Here is a 17148-nt window from a genome sequence, read left to right on the forward strand (position 1 = left end):
TAGATACATAGATGACATCTTATTTACAATCAATAAACTTAAATTAATCGAATTTACAAATGAAGTCAGTTAGTACAAAATAACTTTTTGAGACCTTTCTATTATTAAACAAACAGAGGAATATTTGAAAACTACCATTTACAGAAAGAAAACAGTCACAAATACGCTATTACACCATACAAGCTTCCATGCTAACAGTACATTAAAAGCCATCCCTAAAGTGAATTCATTAGATTATGCAGAATATGTTCTGACACTGTAACTTTCCTGAGTGAATCAAAAGAGCTAGGGAATAGACTATTATAGACAGTAAAAGAGCAATTCAATTAGCAAGAGCTAAAGTACTTGCCATGCCAAGACAAACATCTCTTGCAACTAAAATTGAAAAAGCAGGGTAATACAATAAGATTAAACACGACATGCAATTCCAACAGTTTAAAAATGAGTCAAATTTTAAACAATCATTGGCATATCTTACAGAGTGATAATCTGCTAGCTACCGCAATTGATAATAAGATATTGGCTGGTTATAACAGACCAAGAAACGTAAAAGTATGCATCCCTGGGGTATTTGTCCTCAAATACTTAAAGGGATATGAAACCCAAAATGTGTGTTTCATGATTTAGTTAGAGCATGCCATTTTAACAACTTTCTAATTTACTTTTGTTGTCAATTTTTCTTCGTTCTCTTGATATCTTGTGCATGTGTACATTTAAATTTGAAATAAAAGCATTTATGCAATATACTTTCATTAGCAAATGTGCTTCTAGTAAAATATACTATTTTTATGCAGCATATGCACATATCCTGTGAGGAACCAATGCACCTGTATTCAAACAACACCCTATCTCAGAGAGTGGTTTGTATGACACAAATTACATCTTCAGAAGCAATACATACCACTGCCCGCACTCAAAGAAGATGAATGCATATATTTTAAATTGAAATGCACCTGTACACATTTCATTTTTTACCTTTCTATAACTTTAAAATAATATAATAATGAGATTTTAAAATATTTAAATAAATGAATTGCTTATTGAATAATATTGCTGCTATAGTGGGTGTGTTGTTTTTTTTAAAATATTTTTCATTTTTGTAGCCAGCCCAATTTTTTTTTCAATACATGCTAATACAGGATGAAATAATTGCTAAATATAAATGTAGTGAATAATCAGATTCTGCCGTTATATGAATACAAAAACCCAGAGGAGACTATAGAATACAACATTGTTTAATCCAAACAATACACACTCCGAATACAAGAAAAAAAAAATCATTAAATTAATATAAAAAGTAATGTTTATTTATGATGATGATTTTTGTGTGTGAGATCAAGTGCATATAAAAAGAAAATTAGCTTATTAAAGGGAAGGTCTACACTACAATTGTTATTGGTTAAAAAGATAGATAATGCCTTTACTACCCATTCCCCAGCTTTGCACAACCAACATTGTTATATTAATATACTTTATAACCTTTAAACCTCTAAATGTCTGCCTGTTTCTAAGACACTACATACAGCCTCTTATCACATGCTTTTTAATTTGCAGGAAACTGCTAGTTCATGTGGACCATATAGATAACATTGTGTTCACGCCCGAGGAGTTGTTTAAGAGTTAGCACATTACAGTACTAAATGCAAGTCAATAGATATTAAATAAAAAGTCATGTGATTAGGGGGCTGTCAGAAGATGCTCAGAAACAAGGTAAACACTGAGGTAAAAAGTATATTAATATAGCTGTGTTGGTTATGAAAACAGGGGAATGGGTAATAAAGGGATTATCTTTTTTTTTTAAACAATAAAAATTATATATTTTTTTTTATTTATTTTTCTCTCAGTCGCAGCCCCCCTCCCCCCCCCCCACTTGACAAACTAATACCCATCCCCAATAAGAAGCTAGGGACACAGTAACTATATAGACCCAGATAGGACAGAGCCCCTTTGGCTCTAATCAAATAATTTGAGTACTGCCCGATAGGCCATAAGTAAAGAGCATCTGTAACTAAGGTGCCAATTGATTCAATGGATGAATATAAAAGCTGGTCAAACAACTGAAAGACGAGCTTGTCTTTGTTTTCTTTCTTTTCTCTTCTCCCCCCTGCTTGTTACTTTTCTTAATTTGTATTTGTGTTTATTGTTGTTTATGGACATAATGTAATGAGGGTTATTTTTTGAAATAGCTATGGTTAGACAGACATTAAGGTCTCCCATTGGCTGTACAGAATGTTTTTGTTATTATATGTAAGCTGTCTATAATCAAATAAAACAATTAAAAGGAAAAAAAAAATTATATTGTAGACTGTCCCTTTAATCACAACTTTTTTTACACATGGAACAGATTTATCATTCACTAAAAGTAATATACTTTTAACTTTAAAATAATGTAATTATGTAAATTAGAACTTGATTACTGATAGGAAGCTGGATTAATAATGGTGAATGACAATTCATTTTTAAATATATAACATGATAATGCTAAGCACAGTCTCAATAGACATAATTCACATAGGCCTAGATTTAGAGTTGGGCGGTAGCCATCAAAACCAGCGTTAGAGGCTCCTAACGCTGGTTTTGGGCTACCGCTGGTATTTAGAGTCAGTCAGGAAAGGGTCTAACGCTCACTTTCCAGCCACGACTTTTCCATACCGCAGATCCCCTTACGTCAATTGCGTATCCTATCTTTTCAATGGGATCTTTCTAACGCCGGTATTTAGAGTCGTGGCTGAAGTGAGCGTTAGAAATCTAACGACAAAACTCCAGCCGCAGAAAAAAGTCAGTAGTTAAGAGCTTTTTGGGCTAACGCCGGTTCATAAAGCTCTTAACTACTGTGCTCTACAGTACACTAACACCCATAAACTACCTATATACCCCTAAACCGAGGCCCCCCCACATTGCCGCCACTCGATTAAATTTTTTTAACCCCTAATCTGCCGACAGCCACCTACGTTATACTTATGTACCACTAATCTGCTGCCCCTAACACCGCCGACCCCTATATTATATTTATTAACCTCTAATCTGCCCCCCACAACGTCGCCGCCAGCTACCTACAATAATTAACCCCTAATCTGCCGACGCAAAGCGCCGCCACCTACGTTATCCTTATGTACCCCTAATCTGCTGCCCCTAACACCACCGACCCCTATATTATATTTATTAACCCCTAATCTGCCCCCCACAACGTCGCCGCCACCTACCTACACTTATTAACCCCCTAATCTGCCGAGCGGACCGCACCGCTACTATAATAAAGTTATTAACCCCTAATCCGCCTCACTCCCGCCTCAATAACCCTATAATAAATAGTATTAACCCCTAATCTGCCCTCCCTAACATTCAAACATTAACCCCTAATCTGCCGACCGGAGCTCACCGCTATTCTAATCAATTTTTTAACCCCTAAAGCTAATTCTAACCCTAACCCTAACACCCCCCTAAATTAAATATAATTTTATTCTAACGAAATAAATTAACTCTTATTAAATAAATTATTCCTATTTAAAGCTAAATACTTACCTGTAAAATAAATCCTAATATAGCTACAATATAAATTATAATTATATTGTAGCTATTTTAGGATTAATATTTATTTTACAGGGAACTTTGTAATTATTTTAACCAGGTACAATAGCTATTAAATAGTTAAGAACTATTTAATAGTTACCTAGTTAAAATAATTACAAAATTACCTGTAAAATAAATCCTAACCTAAGTTACAATTAAACTTAACACTACACTATCAATAAATAAATTAAATAAACTACCTACAATTATCTACAATTAAACCTAACACTACACTATCAATAAATAAATTAAATACAGTTCCTACAAATAAATACAATTAAATAAACTAACTAAAGTACAAAGATAAAAAAGAACTAAGTTACAAAAAATTAAAAAATATTTACAAACATTAGAAAAAAATTACAACAATTTTAAACTAATTACACCTACTCTAAGCCCCCTAATAAAATATTTTTTTACAGGCAAAAGAGCTGAAATTCTTGGGGCATGCCCCGCAAAGGGCCCTGTTCAGGGCTGGTAAGGTAAAAGAGCTTTTAACTTTTTAATTTAGAATAGGGTAGGGAATTTTTATTTTGGGGGTCTTTGTTATTTTATTAGGGGGCTTAGAGTAGGTGTGTGGGTGGTGGGTTGTAATGTTGGGGGGGGGTATTGTATGTTTTTTTTTACAGGCAAAAGAGCTGAATTCTTTGGGGCATGCCCCACAAAAGGTCCTTTTAAGGGCTGGTAAGGTAAAACAGCTTTGAACTTTTGTAATTTAGAATAGGGTAGGGCATTTTTTTATTTTGGGGGTCTTTGTTATTTTATTAGGGGGCTTAGAGTAGGTGTAATTAGTTTTAAAATTGTTGTAATTTTTTTCTAATGTTTGTAAATATTTTTTTATTTTTTGTAACTTAGTTCTTTTTTATTTTTTGTACTTTAGTTAGTTTATTTAATTGTATTTATTTGTAGGAATTGTATTTAATTTATTTATTGATAGTGTAGTGTTAGGTTTAATTGTAGATAATTGTAGGTAGTTTATTTAATTAATTTATTGATAGTGTAGTGTTAGGTTTAATTGTAACTTAGGTTAGGATTTATTTTACAGGTAATTTTGTAATTATTTTAACTAGGTAACTATTAAATAGTTATTAACTATTTAATAGCTATTGTACCTGGTTAAAATAATTACAAAGTTGCCTGTAAAATAAATATTAATCCTAAAATAGCTACAATATAATTATAATTTATATTGTAGCTATATTAGGGTTTATTTTACAGGTAAGTATTTACCTTTAAATAGGAATAATTTATTTAATAAGAGTTAATTTATTTCGTTAGATTTAAATTATATTTAATTTAGGGGGGTGTTAGGGTTAAAGTTAGACTTAGCTTTAGGGGTTAATAAATTTATTAGAGTAGCGGTGAGCACCTGTCGGCAGATTAGGGGTTAATACTTGAAGTTAGGTGTCGGCAATGTTAGGGAGGGCAGATTAGGGGTTAATACTATTTATTATAGGGTTATTGAGGCAGGAGTGAGGCGGATTAGGGGTTAATACATTTATTATAGTAGCGCTCAGGTCCGGTCGGCATATTAGGGGTTAATAAGTGTAGTTAGGTGGAGGCGACGTTGGGGGCGGCAGATTAGGGGTTAATAAATATAATATAGGGGTCGGCGATGTTAGGGCAGCAGATTAGGGGTACATAGGGATAATGTAGGTGGCGGGGGTGTACGGAGCGGCAGATTAGGGGTTAAAAATAATATGCAGGGGTTAGCGATAGCGGGGGCGGCAGATTAGGGGTTAATAAGTGTAAGGTTAGGGGTGTTTAGACTCGGGGTACATGTTAGAGTGTTAGGTGCAGACGTAGGAAGTGTTTCCCCATAGGAAACAATGGGGCTGCGTTAGGAGCTGAACGCGGCTTTTTTGCAGGTGTTAGTTTTTTTTTAGCTCAAACAGCCCCATTGTTTTCTATGGGGGAATCGTGCATGAGCACGTTTTTGAAGCTGGCCGCGTCCGTAAGCACCGCTGGTATCGAGAGTTGAAGTTGCGGTAAATATGCTCTACGCTCCTTTTTTGGAGCCTAACGCAGCCATTCTGTGAACTCTAAATACCAGCGGTATTTAAAAGGTGCGCACCCCTTTGGCTGCAAAACTCTAAATCTAGGCGATAGTAATTTGTCATTCTAAATGTATGTTTTATAGATTTCAAGAAAGAACAATCCCAGTGCAGAGGCCAATATATTTATACAGGGGATATAAATATTTGAGGATAAGGTTAAAAAAGAGATTATTATTTCTGTAAACCTTGATCTATGTTAAATCATAAATAATTCATAATTTAGATTGGATGTATTTATCCATTGCTACAAAGATGAAAAAACTTACTGCAAGATTATGGGTGCGATCCCATATGCGGCGCAGGTTTCACCTCGCACATTGGGGTATTACATATACCCCTCCGGCAGTTCATAAAGTGCCGTAAATCTGATAAATTAGAGATGTCCAGAACTAAGCTTAATACAAATTTCTGGAGTCGTTAGTTACTTACGGCACTTTAGAAACTGCCGGTGCCTAAGAAAAGTAAAGTAAATATCAAATTTCCCGTAAAAGTCTAACCTGCCTCCCAAAAATAGCCCGACACGTAAAACCCCTATATCTACAATCCCCCCTCTCACTACTAATAATAAATATATTAACCCCTAGACCGACAATCCCCCACAACGCAATAAGCCTAATTATTAACCCCTAAACCGCCATAGCCCACACCGCAAGTAATAACTAAATTATTAACCCCTAAACCGCCATAGCCCACACTGCAATAAACCTATTCTAGTATTAACCCCTAAACCACCATACCCCACATAGCCTATTAAATCTATTAACCTCTAATCTGCTGCCGCCAACGTCGCTGCCACTATAATAAAGTTATTAACCCCTAAACCTAAGTCTAACCCTAACACCCCCCTAACTTAAATATTATTTAAATAAATCGAAATAATATTACTATTATTAACTCAATTATTCCTATTTTAAACTAAATACTTACCTATAAAATAAACCCTAAGATAGCTACAATATAATTAATAATTACATTGTAGCTATTTTAGGATTTATTTTTATTTTACAGGCAACTTTGTATTTATTTTAACTAGGTACAATAGCTATTAAATAGTTCATAACTATTTAATAGCTACCTAGTTACAATAATTACAAATTTACCTGTAAAATAAAACCTAACCTAAGTTACAATTACACCTAACACTACACTATCATTAAATTAATTAAATACATTAACTACAATTACCTAAAATTAAATGCAATTAAATAAAATAAACCATAGTACAAAAAAGCAAACACTAAATTACAGAAAATAAAAAATACAAGGTTTAAACTAATTACACCTAATCTAAGCCCCCTAATAAAATAAAAAAGCCCCCCAAAATAATAAAATGCCCTACCCTATACTAAATTACAAATAGCCCTTAAAAGGGCTTTTTGTGGGGCATTGCCTAAAAGTAATCAGCTCTTTTACCTGTAAAAAAAGAAATACCCCCCACATTAAAACCCACCACCCACCCCAACTCTAAAACCCACCCAATCCCCCCTTAAAAAAAACTAACACTACCCCATTGAAGATCACCCTACCTTGAGCCGTCTTCACCCAGCTGGGCAGAAGTCTGATCCGGGCACAAGTTGTCCTCCAGCCGGGCAGAAGTCTTCATCCAATCTGGGCAGAAGAGGTCCTCCATCTGGGAAGAAGTCTTCATCCAAGAGGCATCTTCTATCTTCTTCCATCCGATGAGGAGCGGGTCCATCTTGAAGACAGGTAGGGTGATCTTCAATGGGGTAGTGTTAGGTTTTTTTAAGGGGGGATTGATTGGGTTTTAGAGTAAGGTTGGGTGTGGGTGGTGGGTTGTAATGTTGGGGGGGTGTATTTCTTTTTTTACAGGTAAAATAGCTGATTACTTTGGGGCAATGCCCCACAAAAAGCCCTTTTAAGGGCTATTTGTAATTAAGTATAGGGTAGGGCATTTTATTATTTTGGGGGCTTTTATATTTTATTAGGCGGCTTAGATTAGGTGTAATTAGTTTAAACTTCTTGTCATTTTTTTTATTTTCTGTAATTTAGTGTTTGTTTTTGTACTATTAATTATTTTAGCTAGGTAGTTATTAAATAGTTAATAACTATTTAATAGCTATTGTACCTAGTTAAAATAAATACAAAGTTGCCTGTAAAATAAAAATAAATCCTAAAATAGCTACAATGTAATTATTAATTATATTGTAGCTATCTTAGGGTTTATTTTATAGGTAAGTATTTAGTTTTAAATAGGAATAATTGAGTTAATAATAGTAATATTATTTTGATTTATTTAAATAATATTTAAGTTAGGGGGGTGTAAGGGTTAGACTTAGGTTTAGGGTTTAATAACTTTATTATAGTGGCGGCGACGTTGGCGGCAGCAGATTAGGGGTTAATAGATTTAATAGGCTAAGTGGGCTACGGCGGTTTAGGGGTTAATACTAGAATAGGTTAATTGCAGTGTGGGCTATGGCGGTTTAGGGGTTAATACACTTTATTAGTTATTGCGGTGGGGGATTGCGGTTGACAGGTAGATAGACATTGCGCATGCGTTAGGTGTTAGTTTATTTTTGCAGGCATTTTAGGGAGTTACGGTGCTCCCATACTCAGCGCAAGGCCTGCTACGGCTGCCTTTTATGGCGAGGTAAAAATGGAGTAAGATTTCTCCATTTTTGCCACGTAAGGCCTTGCGCTGGATATTGGATACTGATTTACAACGTTGTCCCATGTTAGCTTATGGGAGTAAAAATTGCGAGCGACTGGTGAAATATATGTGCCGCATTTATATGAGGCGCTGTATATAGGATACAAAAACGTGCAAAACCCGGCTTCGCCGGCTTTTGCGGGCGACGCTCTATATGTAATGAAGGCCTATAAGTTTTGCGGTACAGGTATACCGCTGAAATTCTTTTTTAAGGGCTATTGGTAGTTTATAGTTAGGTTAGGGGGTGTTTTTATTTTGGGGTGACTTTTTTGTTTTTATAGGGTGTGACAGGGTACAGGACCATGTGTAGTCAGAATTTACAAAGAGCAATCTATCCCGGTTGTTAAGTGGTTAATGTTTTGTTCAGTGGTTAATGTTTTTGTTCTGTTAGCTAGTACACCTATTCCTTGTTAATTAGGCCCAGGGCTATATCATAGCTCTGAAAAAGCAGATAGGGGTCGAGTCAGTATCAGGCTGCACTGGGATGGTGCATGTGGAGACCTGTAAAGGACCTGTCTGCATGGAAGTTAATGGTCTGATGAGAAAACTGTTTTGTTTTGTAAAAGCTGTGAATGTTTGTTTGTTTTTCACTGTTGCCAGAGTAGCTGGACCAGTAATATTAGTTAGGGAAACTACTGTTAGTTAGTCTCCTAATAGGAGTAGTCCTTTTTGTTTTGTATTTTCTGTTGCTGCTGGAAAGCATTTTTCATTTATAGGGGAAGTATACCTTGATTCTGGAAATAGACTGTTTTACTTTTATTAAAGAAAAGTTTCATACAAAATACAGTTGCCTGACCGTATTTGCAGTGGCCTTTTCACAAGGACTATTAAATTAGGTTTACTTTTTATTATTTTGGATAAGTTAACTTATTTATTTTTTAATTTTAGTGTTTTTTAATTTTTCGTAATTTTAGTGTTTGTTTTATTTGGTAATGTTAGATTTTTGTATTTTTTTGTAGTGTTAGGTTTTTTTAATTTTGTAATTTTAGGTTTTTTATTTTTAGTTTATTTTCTTAAAATATTTATCTTAACTTTATTTATAGTTTAATCTTATTTTTTTTAATTTCACAGGTAAGTTTTTATTTATTTTAAGATAGTTATATTGTAAATGTATTTTAAAATATAGGGGATAGTTAAGTTTAGGGGTTAATAGTTTAATTTAGTGTGTTGCGATGTGGGGGGCTCGCAGTTTAGGGTTAATATTTTATTATAGTAGTAGCGATGGGGGGGGGGGGCGGTGGCTTAGGGGTTAATAGTTTCATTATAGTAGTAGTGATGTGGTTGACTGACTGTATTTGCAGTGGCCTTTCCACAAATGGAGTTAGAAGTGGGATTGGTGTCACACCAGCTTAACTGACACAAGAGCCTTAAAGGTACGGAACACACACAAAAAAATTAAAAATGGAGGATATTGTAAAGGCCCTGCTATAGGCTACTTCAGTGCAGCAGGAGACTAACAGGCAAGCTGCAGCTTCTGTAGCAGCCCAACAGGAAACTAGCCGGCTCCTAGCTAGACAAATTGGAGCTTTAAGTGAAACACAGAAAGAGATCCTGGAACGCCTTAGTACCCAAAGAGTACCTGCGCAAGCTAAAGGGGGTAAGCAGGATACAGGCAAGCAGCTGTCTGCAGAAAATGACTCCAGATGATGATGTGGAGACCTACCTGCTCGCGTTTGAATGAACAGCCACCCATGAAGCTTGGCATCCAGAGCAGTGGGCCGGTATAATTGTTCCTTTCCTCCTTGGAGAAGCACAAAAAGCTTCTTACAACCTGGAAGAGGAGGCTCCTGCAGATTACCCAAAATTAAAGGCTGAAATTCTGAACCGGTTGGGGGTGACAGCGACTATAAGAGCTCAGCGCTTCTATAAATAGTGATTTAATGAAGGGAAGGCTCCCAGGTCACAGATGTTCGATCTAATTCATCTGGCTTGGAAATGGCTCAAACCAGAGAGTCAAATTTCTGCACAAATCGTGGAGACCCTGGTGCTAAACATATTTTTGAGAGAGCTTCCCAATGGTCTACGTGAATTGGTCAGTCAAGGAAACCCTACAACTTATGATAGCATGGTAGCTCAAGTAGAATGATATCTGTCTGCAAAGTCTTCCCCTTAGGCGTTTGCTTTGATTTCGAATCCAAGACTCCAAAAAGGGTGAGCCTGAAGCAGAGTGTGGATTGGGAGTGCCTTTGCACAGAACAGACTCTAAGTACCGCACTACTACTATAATATGCTTTGAGTGTGTCAGAAAAGCACATGTTAGGACAAGGTGTCCTAACCTCGCAGAAACGATGCAGGGTAGACTAGTGGAAGATCCTATAAACTTTTGTGGACTATTATGTTTAGCTGGACTGGTGGAATGTTCAAATACCTATAGACTTACACTCCTTATGAACAATTAAGAAGTAGGGGCACTAATTGACTCTGGTAGTGCCTTGATTTTGGTGGCAGGTGGCTTAATCAAGCCTGGTAATGTAGAAAAACCTAAAACAATGGGGTGCTTTGTATTCACGGGTGCACTGTACGATATCCAATTGTCGGTGTAGAGGTTTTTGTGCAAGGAAGACTAGTAAAGATCTCAGCAGTAGTAGTACCTCGATTACCCTATCCCCTAGTCATAGGGAGAAAGTTCCCTGACTTCAGCTACCTGTTACTGTCACCAATAACTTCTAAACAGGAGGAACCTGTGGGTTATCAAGGAGGTACTGGTATTGATGAGATTTTTCCTTTCACTCACCCTGATTTTAATGTTGATAACCCGAAAAGAGGTAAAACCAGACAGGAGTGCAGCGAGATATGTTGAGATTTAATAAAGCTGTAAACAAAGTATTTTTAAACGAAAGGAAAAATGGTCCACTAAAGGTGTGTCCACACACTATAACAAAGAGGATGTAGAGGTTGTACAAAGAGAACCTGACAAAGATCATTATAGTGAGGCTGGTGTAAGTAATCCAATAATATTGGATACTTCTGGTGGTAGTTTGGGGTGAGACAAGGCAAGTGATCCATTATTACAGAATGCTAGGAGTGTGGAGTGATGGAGGAAAACAGTGTACCCATAGAGGGCCACACAAAAGATAGATATCCCTATTTTATCCTAAAAAAATATCTCCTTTACAGGGTAACCTCAGATGATGGCAAATAGATTGAACAACTAGTCGTGCCTTCCTCCTATACCAGGAAGGTGCATGATTTTTCCCACTCTCACCTCTTAGGAGGACACCTGGGGGTGTTAAAAACTCAAGAACGGGTTCTCAGGAGATTCTTTTGGCCAGGCGTATATGAGTAGATTAAAAGGTTTTGTGCCAATTGTCATCACCAAAGCCCAAGTTAAAGGCCCCCCTCATATCTCTTCCCATAATAGATGTGCCATTTGAAAGGATTGGCATGGACCTAGTGGGCCAATTGGGAAAAATCTGCTTGAGGTCACCAGTACATTTTAGTGATACTCGATTGTGGACCCTGGTATCCGGAGGCTATTCCTCTATGTAAGGCAAATGCCAAAAACTATATCAAAGGAACTTGTTCAGGTTTTTTTCCTGGGTTGGCATAGCAGAGCAAATACTTACAGACCAGGGTATGCCATTTGTCTCACGTATTATTAAGGCATTATGCCAGCTGTTTAACATACATCCCCTAAGAACTTTAGTGTACCATCCCTAAACCAATGAACTAGTAGAAAGATTAAACCGTACTCTAAAAGGGATGTTAAGCAAAGTGGTTAGCAGGGATAGAAGAGATTGGGACTTACTGCTTCCCTACTTGTTATTTGCTGTCCGAGAGATTCCCTAAAGCTCCACATGTTTTTCCCTGTTTGAGTTACTGTACGGGAGGCACTCCGTGGTATTCTGGATATACTGAAATAAACTTGGGAGGAACAAGGTGTCCCAGGAACTAATATGGTGCAACATGTGGAACAAATCCAAGAGCATTTGGCTCGAATTGTTCCTCTTGTTCGCCAGCACCTGGAACAGGCTCAGGGTACCCAAAAACTCTACTATGACCAGAGTGCTAAAGTGAGACAGTTCAACAGGGGCGACCGGGTAATGGTTCTTGTCCCAACTGCCGAAAGTAAACTTCTGGCACATTGGCAGGGGCCATATGAAATTTTAGATCAGATAAACCCAGTGAACTATAGAGTTAGTCAGCCACACCGTCGTGAGAAGGAGGCAGTGCTTCATGTAAACCTCCTTAAGCCATGGAAGGATAGAGAGGCCTGTACAGTAGCAGTGGGGGACACACAGGCAGATTATCAAACTTCAGAGCAATCAGTATTAGTTTCTGTACAACTGACCCCTCAGCAAGCAGAAGAAACTAGAAGCTTAGTTAAGAGCAATAGGGATGTGTTTTCCCCCAATACCTGGTAGAACCCAAGAGATTACACATGACATGAATTCCTGAAGCAAAAAGACAAGCTGTAAAAGCTGCAGTTAAGACAATGCTCAAGCTAGGGGTAATAGAAGAGTCTCAAAGTAATTGGTCAAGCCCATTCATACTAGTGCCTAAACCTGATGGGTCCCATGCCCCGGGTCGATGAATTCATAGAGAGACTAGCAAAGGCCAGATTTCTCTCTGTTTTGGACCTGACAAGGGGTTACTGGTAGATATCGTTAACAGAGCGGGCCAGAGAGAAAACTGCATTTGCTACACCCGATAGGCTATTTTAATATAAAATAATGCCTTTTGGACTCCATGGAGCCCTAGCAACCTTTCAAAGGTTGATGGACATGTTGCTTAGACCTCATGCCATGTATGCTGCTGCATATCTGGATTATGTGATCATTCATAGCACAGACTCAGATTCTCATCTAAAAAAGTACAGGCAGTGTTGAACACATTTAGAAAGGCAGCCAACCCTTCTAAATGTACTATCTGTCTGGCTGAGGCAAAATACTTGGGATATGTGGTTGGTAGAGGAATGGTAAGGCCCCAACTTGACAAGATAGAAGCTATACAGCACTGGCCAAGGCTACTGAGGGAGAAGCAAGTCAGAGCCTTTCTTGGTATCATAGGCTACTACCGGAGGTTCATTCCCCATTTTTCCACAAGGGCAGCTCCCCTCACCGACCTTACAGTCCAGACACTGTAAGGTGGGACAGCAAAGCTGAATAATCTTTTGCTGATCTACGTGCAGCACTTTGCAGAGAGCCTATCCTTGTGGCTCCTGACTTTAGTAAGGAATTCTTCTTCCAGACAGATGTGTCTGGGGTTGGATTAGGTGCCGTAGTGTCTCAATATTTTGGGGATAAGGAACATCCTGTTGCCTCGGGAACAGCAATTAAGTGGGCTTTGGAAACGCTCCATTTTCTATTGGGCAGGCAATTTAACCTTGTCACTTGATCATTCCACATTAAAGTGGATGCACACCAACAAGGACAAGAACTCAAGAATCACCAGGTGGTTCTTGTCCTTATAACCTTTTACTTTTGTCATTAAACACAGGGCAGGTCTTCTTCATGGAAATGTTGATGCCCTTACCAGTAATTATAGTTAGGGAAACTACTGTTAGTTAGTCTACTAATAGGAGTAGGCCTTTTTGTTTTGTATATTCTGTTGCTGCTGAAAAACATTTTTCATTTAAAGGGGAAGTATATCTTGACTCCGGAAATAGACTGTTTTACTTTTATTATTTATTTATAGTTTATTATTTATAGTTTAATCATATTATTATTTTTTAAATTTCACAGGTAAGTTTTTATTTGTTAGTTATATTGTAAATTTAAATGCCCCTGTCAGTTTTATGGTTGAGGAGACTGGAGCCCTTTTAGAGCCTACTCCTTCTTATGAACACATTTCTGTTTGTAAGTCATACAGGAGACTGCAATTTTTCCCCCTATGATCACAAGTGTAATGGAAAGAGTGATTCCCTTTTTTCAAATTAAACATTTCAAAGTCCCTTTAAGTGCTATGGAAGCTGAGATAAAGGCTTTGTAAATGTCCCTTTCCCTTAAAGCATAAACAATGAAGTGCATCTGCCATTGTATATTTCTTCACTAGATAGAGAAATAGATTGATCGATAGACAGAGGATAGAGTAAGGCCCCAAGGGATGGTAGGAGCTGTGCTATACTTATCCAGCATTGGGAATTGAAGTGCACCAAGAGCCACACTGTTAAGGAAGTTGAGGAAGACTGCTTCTTTGATGGGCCAAAGCCAAGAGAGGTATGCTATCTGTCTCCTTGAATAACTTTAAATGAGTGCACAGTTTGACACTTTTTGCCATTTATCTGTCGGAATTTTCTCTGACAATGTTCCTTGCACCAAGTCTAAATGAGAGGTGTTAAAAGGTAATCTCTGACTACCATTCAATGCTTGGTTATTTGATTTCATATGAAAACTGAAGCAATCCTGTGTCCCTTGCATACTTTACCCGTCTGAGCCATATCTACGCTGTTTCTTGTGGACGGATATAAAGGCTAAAGATTCTTGGAACTGTTTTCTGGTTAAAGAGCTTGCTTTCTCCTATTGTTGGGATGCCTAATTTTGGATGAATTTTCTGGTACTGACCCTTGGTTTGTCTATGGATTACTCTACAGTGTAGTCTACTTGTGACCATTTCCTTCCCTACTGGTTCTATACATCAAAACAGGCAATTCTCTAATTACCTTACTCATAAACTGATTCATAAAATATTCTGTTTTACATTTATATAATTGCTTTTATAAATGATTGGACATGCCTTAATTTTTCTGCTGAAGCCTTAAATCTTGAGATCCGAGCCATCAGCAAAGGGATAGAAATTGTGTCTGTCCATCGCTTCTCATATTTTGGCTGTGTAGCTGTAGGTGAGGACGGTGATGAAGGAGCCTGAAAAATAATTAAAAATAATACAACAATAATATGAGATAAATGTGTTTCATAGTTTCTATAAAACAACTAACATGTAGTATGGCTAACTTGCTCACATGCATGAAAACTCATATTTCATATACTTTTTTTTATAAATATGTAACAAGAATGTAATACACAAAGTCTAGAGTACAATACATTAATGCATAGTATAACTTGAAGCTTGAAGATGGGGTGCAAGTATTAGGGCATTGTAGAATATTATCAGCCTGGATATATACCTTACACCCTCCCATACTATTAAGCTACCCAGAACAAGAGGTTATGATCTTAAGGTGTAGAGTAGTTGGTTCAGGAGTAATTTGCAAAAGTAATTTTTATAAGATTTCCACTTGATGTATAGAAAACATGTAGGCATTGTAAGTAATTAAAGGGACATTGTAGTATAAAAACTGCATGCTCTAATTCATTAGATCATGTGATTTCTGCAATACTCATTGTGGAAATCTGTTTTAATCCCCTAAATCGGTTAAACACATTTTCCATCTGGAATCTTCAATCATTGCATCTAACAATCTTAACACAGGCAGAGCAAGCAGTTATCTGAAGCTGAAACCTCTCTATATCTTTATTATTTAACCCCTTTTTAGTTGTTTAACACTGATTTCCAGGATAATTAGTACAATAATTACATGCTTAAAGGAATAAGAGGAGGTACATTTTCCATTACACTCTACTTTTAAATTAAACTCTTAAATAGTTCTTGAAATTTGGTGAATACAGAGTAAATCTTGGTCAAAGTTCCTTTCCAATATAAAAAATGAATGCTTGTATATGCATTAAAGGGGCATCAGAAATGTATGTATTAGGTAAAATTCAGATATACTGCATGGAAGGACTATGCCATAGAGAAAGTGAAATTCAAGGTTATGTTCAGAATTTAATACTTAAAGGCCTTACGACATTTTATAATGTTTAAACATCACAGAATATGAAGTAACCCATAACCAAAGGATTGTAGAGCTATATCTATTTGGTGAATTGGAGATCCCAAAAGACAGACAGCTGCATTTATAAAGCTGGGGTAACAGTTTAGGAGCCCATATGATGCAGACTCACTCACATGACTCTGCAACCACCAGTTAAAAAGCAGAAGCCTATAACTGCTGCTTCCTAGCCTCTCTGCCACCTCAGTGGTGAAGGAGTTAAAGCATCATGTTCTCATTCCTCCAGGATTATTGGCAAGCCCCTTCTTGTGCAATTGTTTTCACCAGGGCAGGTTGCAGAATTGCAAAATTAAAGGGACAGTCAACACCAGAATTCTTGTTGTTTAAAAAGAAAGATAATCCCTTTATTACCCGTTCCCCAGTTTTGCACAACCAACACAGTTATATAAATATACTTTTTACCTCTGTTATTATCTTGTATCTAAGCTTCTGCTGACTGCCCCCTTATTTCAGTTCTTTTGACAGACATGCAGTTTAGCCAATCAGTGCTCAGTCCTAGGTCACTTTACGTGCATTAGCTCAATGTTATCTATATGAAACATGTGAACTAATGCCCTCTAGTGGTTAAAATGTATTCAGATTAGAGGCAGTCTTCAAGGTCTAAGAAATTAGCATATGAACCTCCTAGTTTTAGCTTTCAGCTAAGAATCCCAAGAGATCAAAGTAAATTTGGTGATAAAAGTAAATTGGGAAGTTGTTTAAAATTGCATGCCCTATTTAAATCATGAAAGTTTTTTTTGGACTTGACTGTCCCTTTAAATTTCTTGTACAATCAATATAAGCTGCATTGCTCTCAAACGCTGGAGAAATTACTTTGAACCCATATTGGATTCAAAACCACTGAAACCCAAAACAAAATTAAAGGTCTGTTTCAACGCAGTTTTTTTCTTGCATGAGAAACTAGTATTTAATTTAGGCTTTAGTAATTCCTGCTTTTTCTTCAGTTTCTTCTCTGTCTATCCTAAGAAGTAGTATTAAGTATGACATAAGACAGGGAATCAGCAGTATAAAAATCCATCTTAACCAAACCACATTTCAAAAATAATCCAAACATACAGTAT

General features: G+C 36.8%; 1 protein-coding gene across 1 annotated transcript in view; it reads right to left on the reverse strand.

Moving 5' to 3' along the window:
- SNTG2 (syntrophin gamma 2) overlaps positions 1-17148 on the reverse strand; it is an 804523-nt gene that overhangs the window by 389701 nt on the left and 397674 nt on the right. Inside the window, 1 exon segment of the mRNA XM_053711340.1 lies at positions 14971-15098. Within this exon segment, the coding sequence (XP_053567315.1) occupies positions 14971-15098 (128 nt within the window).

The sequence above is a fragment of the Bombina bombina genome, chromosome 4 (assembly GCF_027579735.1).
Source record: "Bombina bombina isolate aBomBom1 chromosome 4, aBomBom1.pri, whole genome shotgun sequence".
NCBI lineage: Eukaryota > Metazoa > Chordata > Amphibia > Anura > Bombinatoridae > Bombina > Bombina bombina.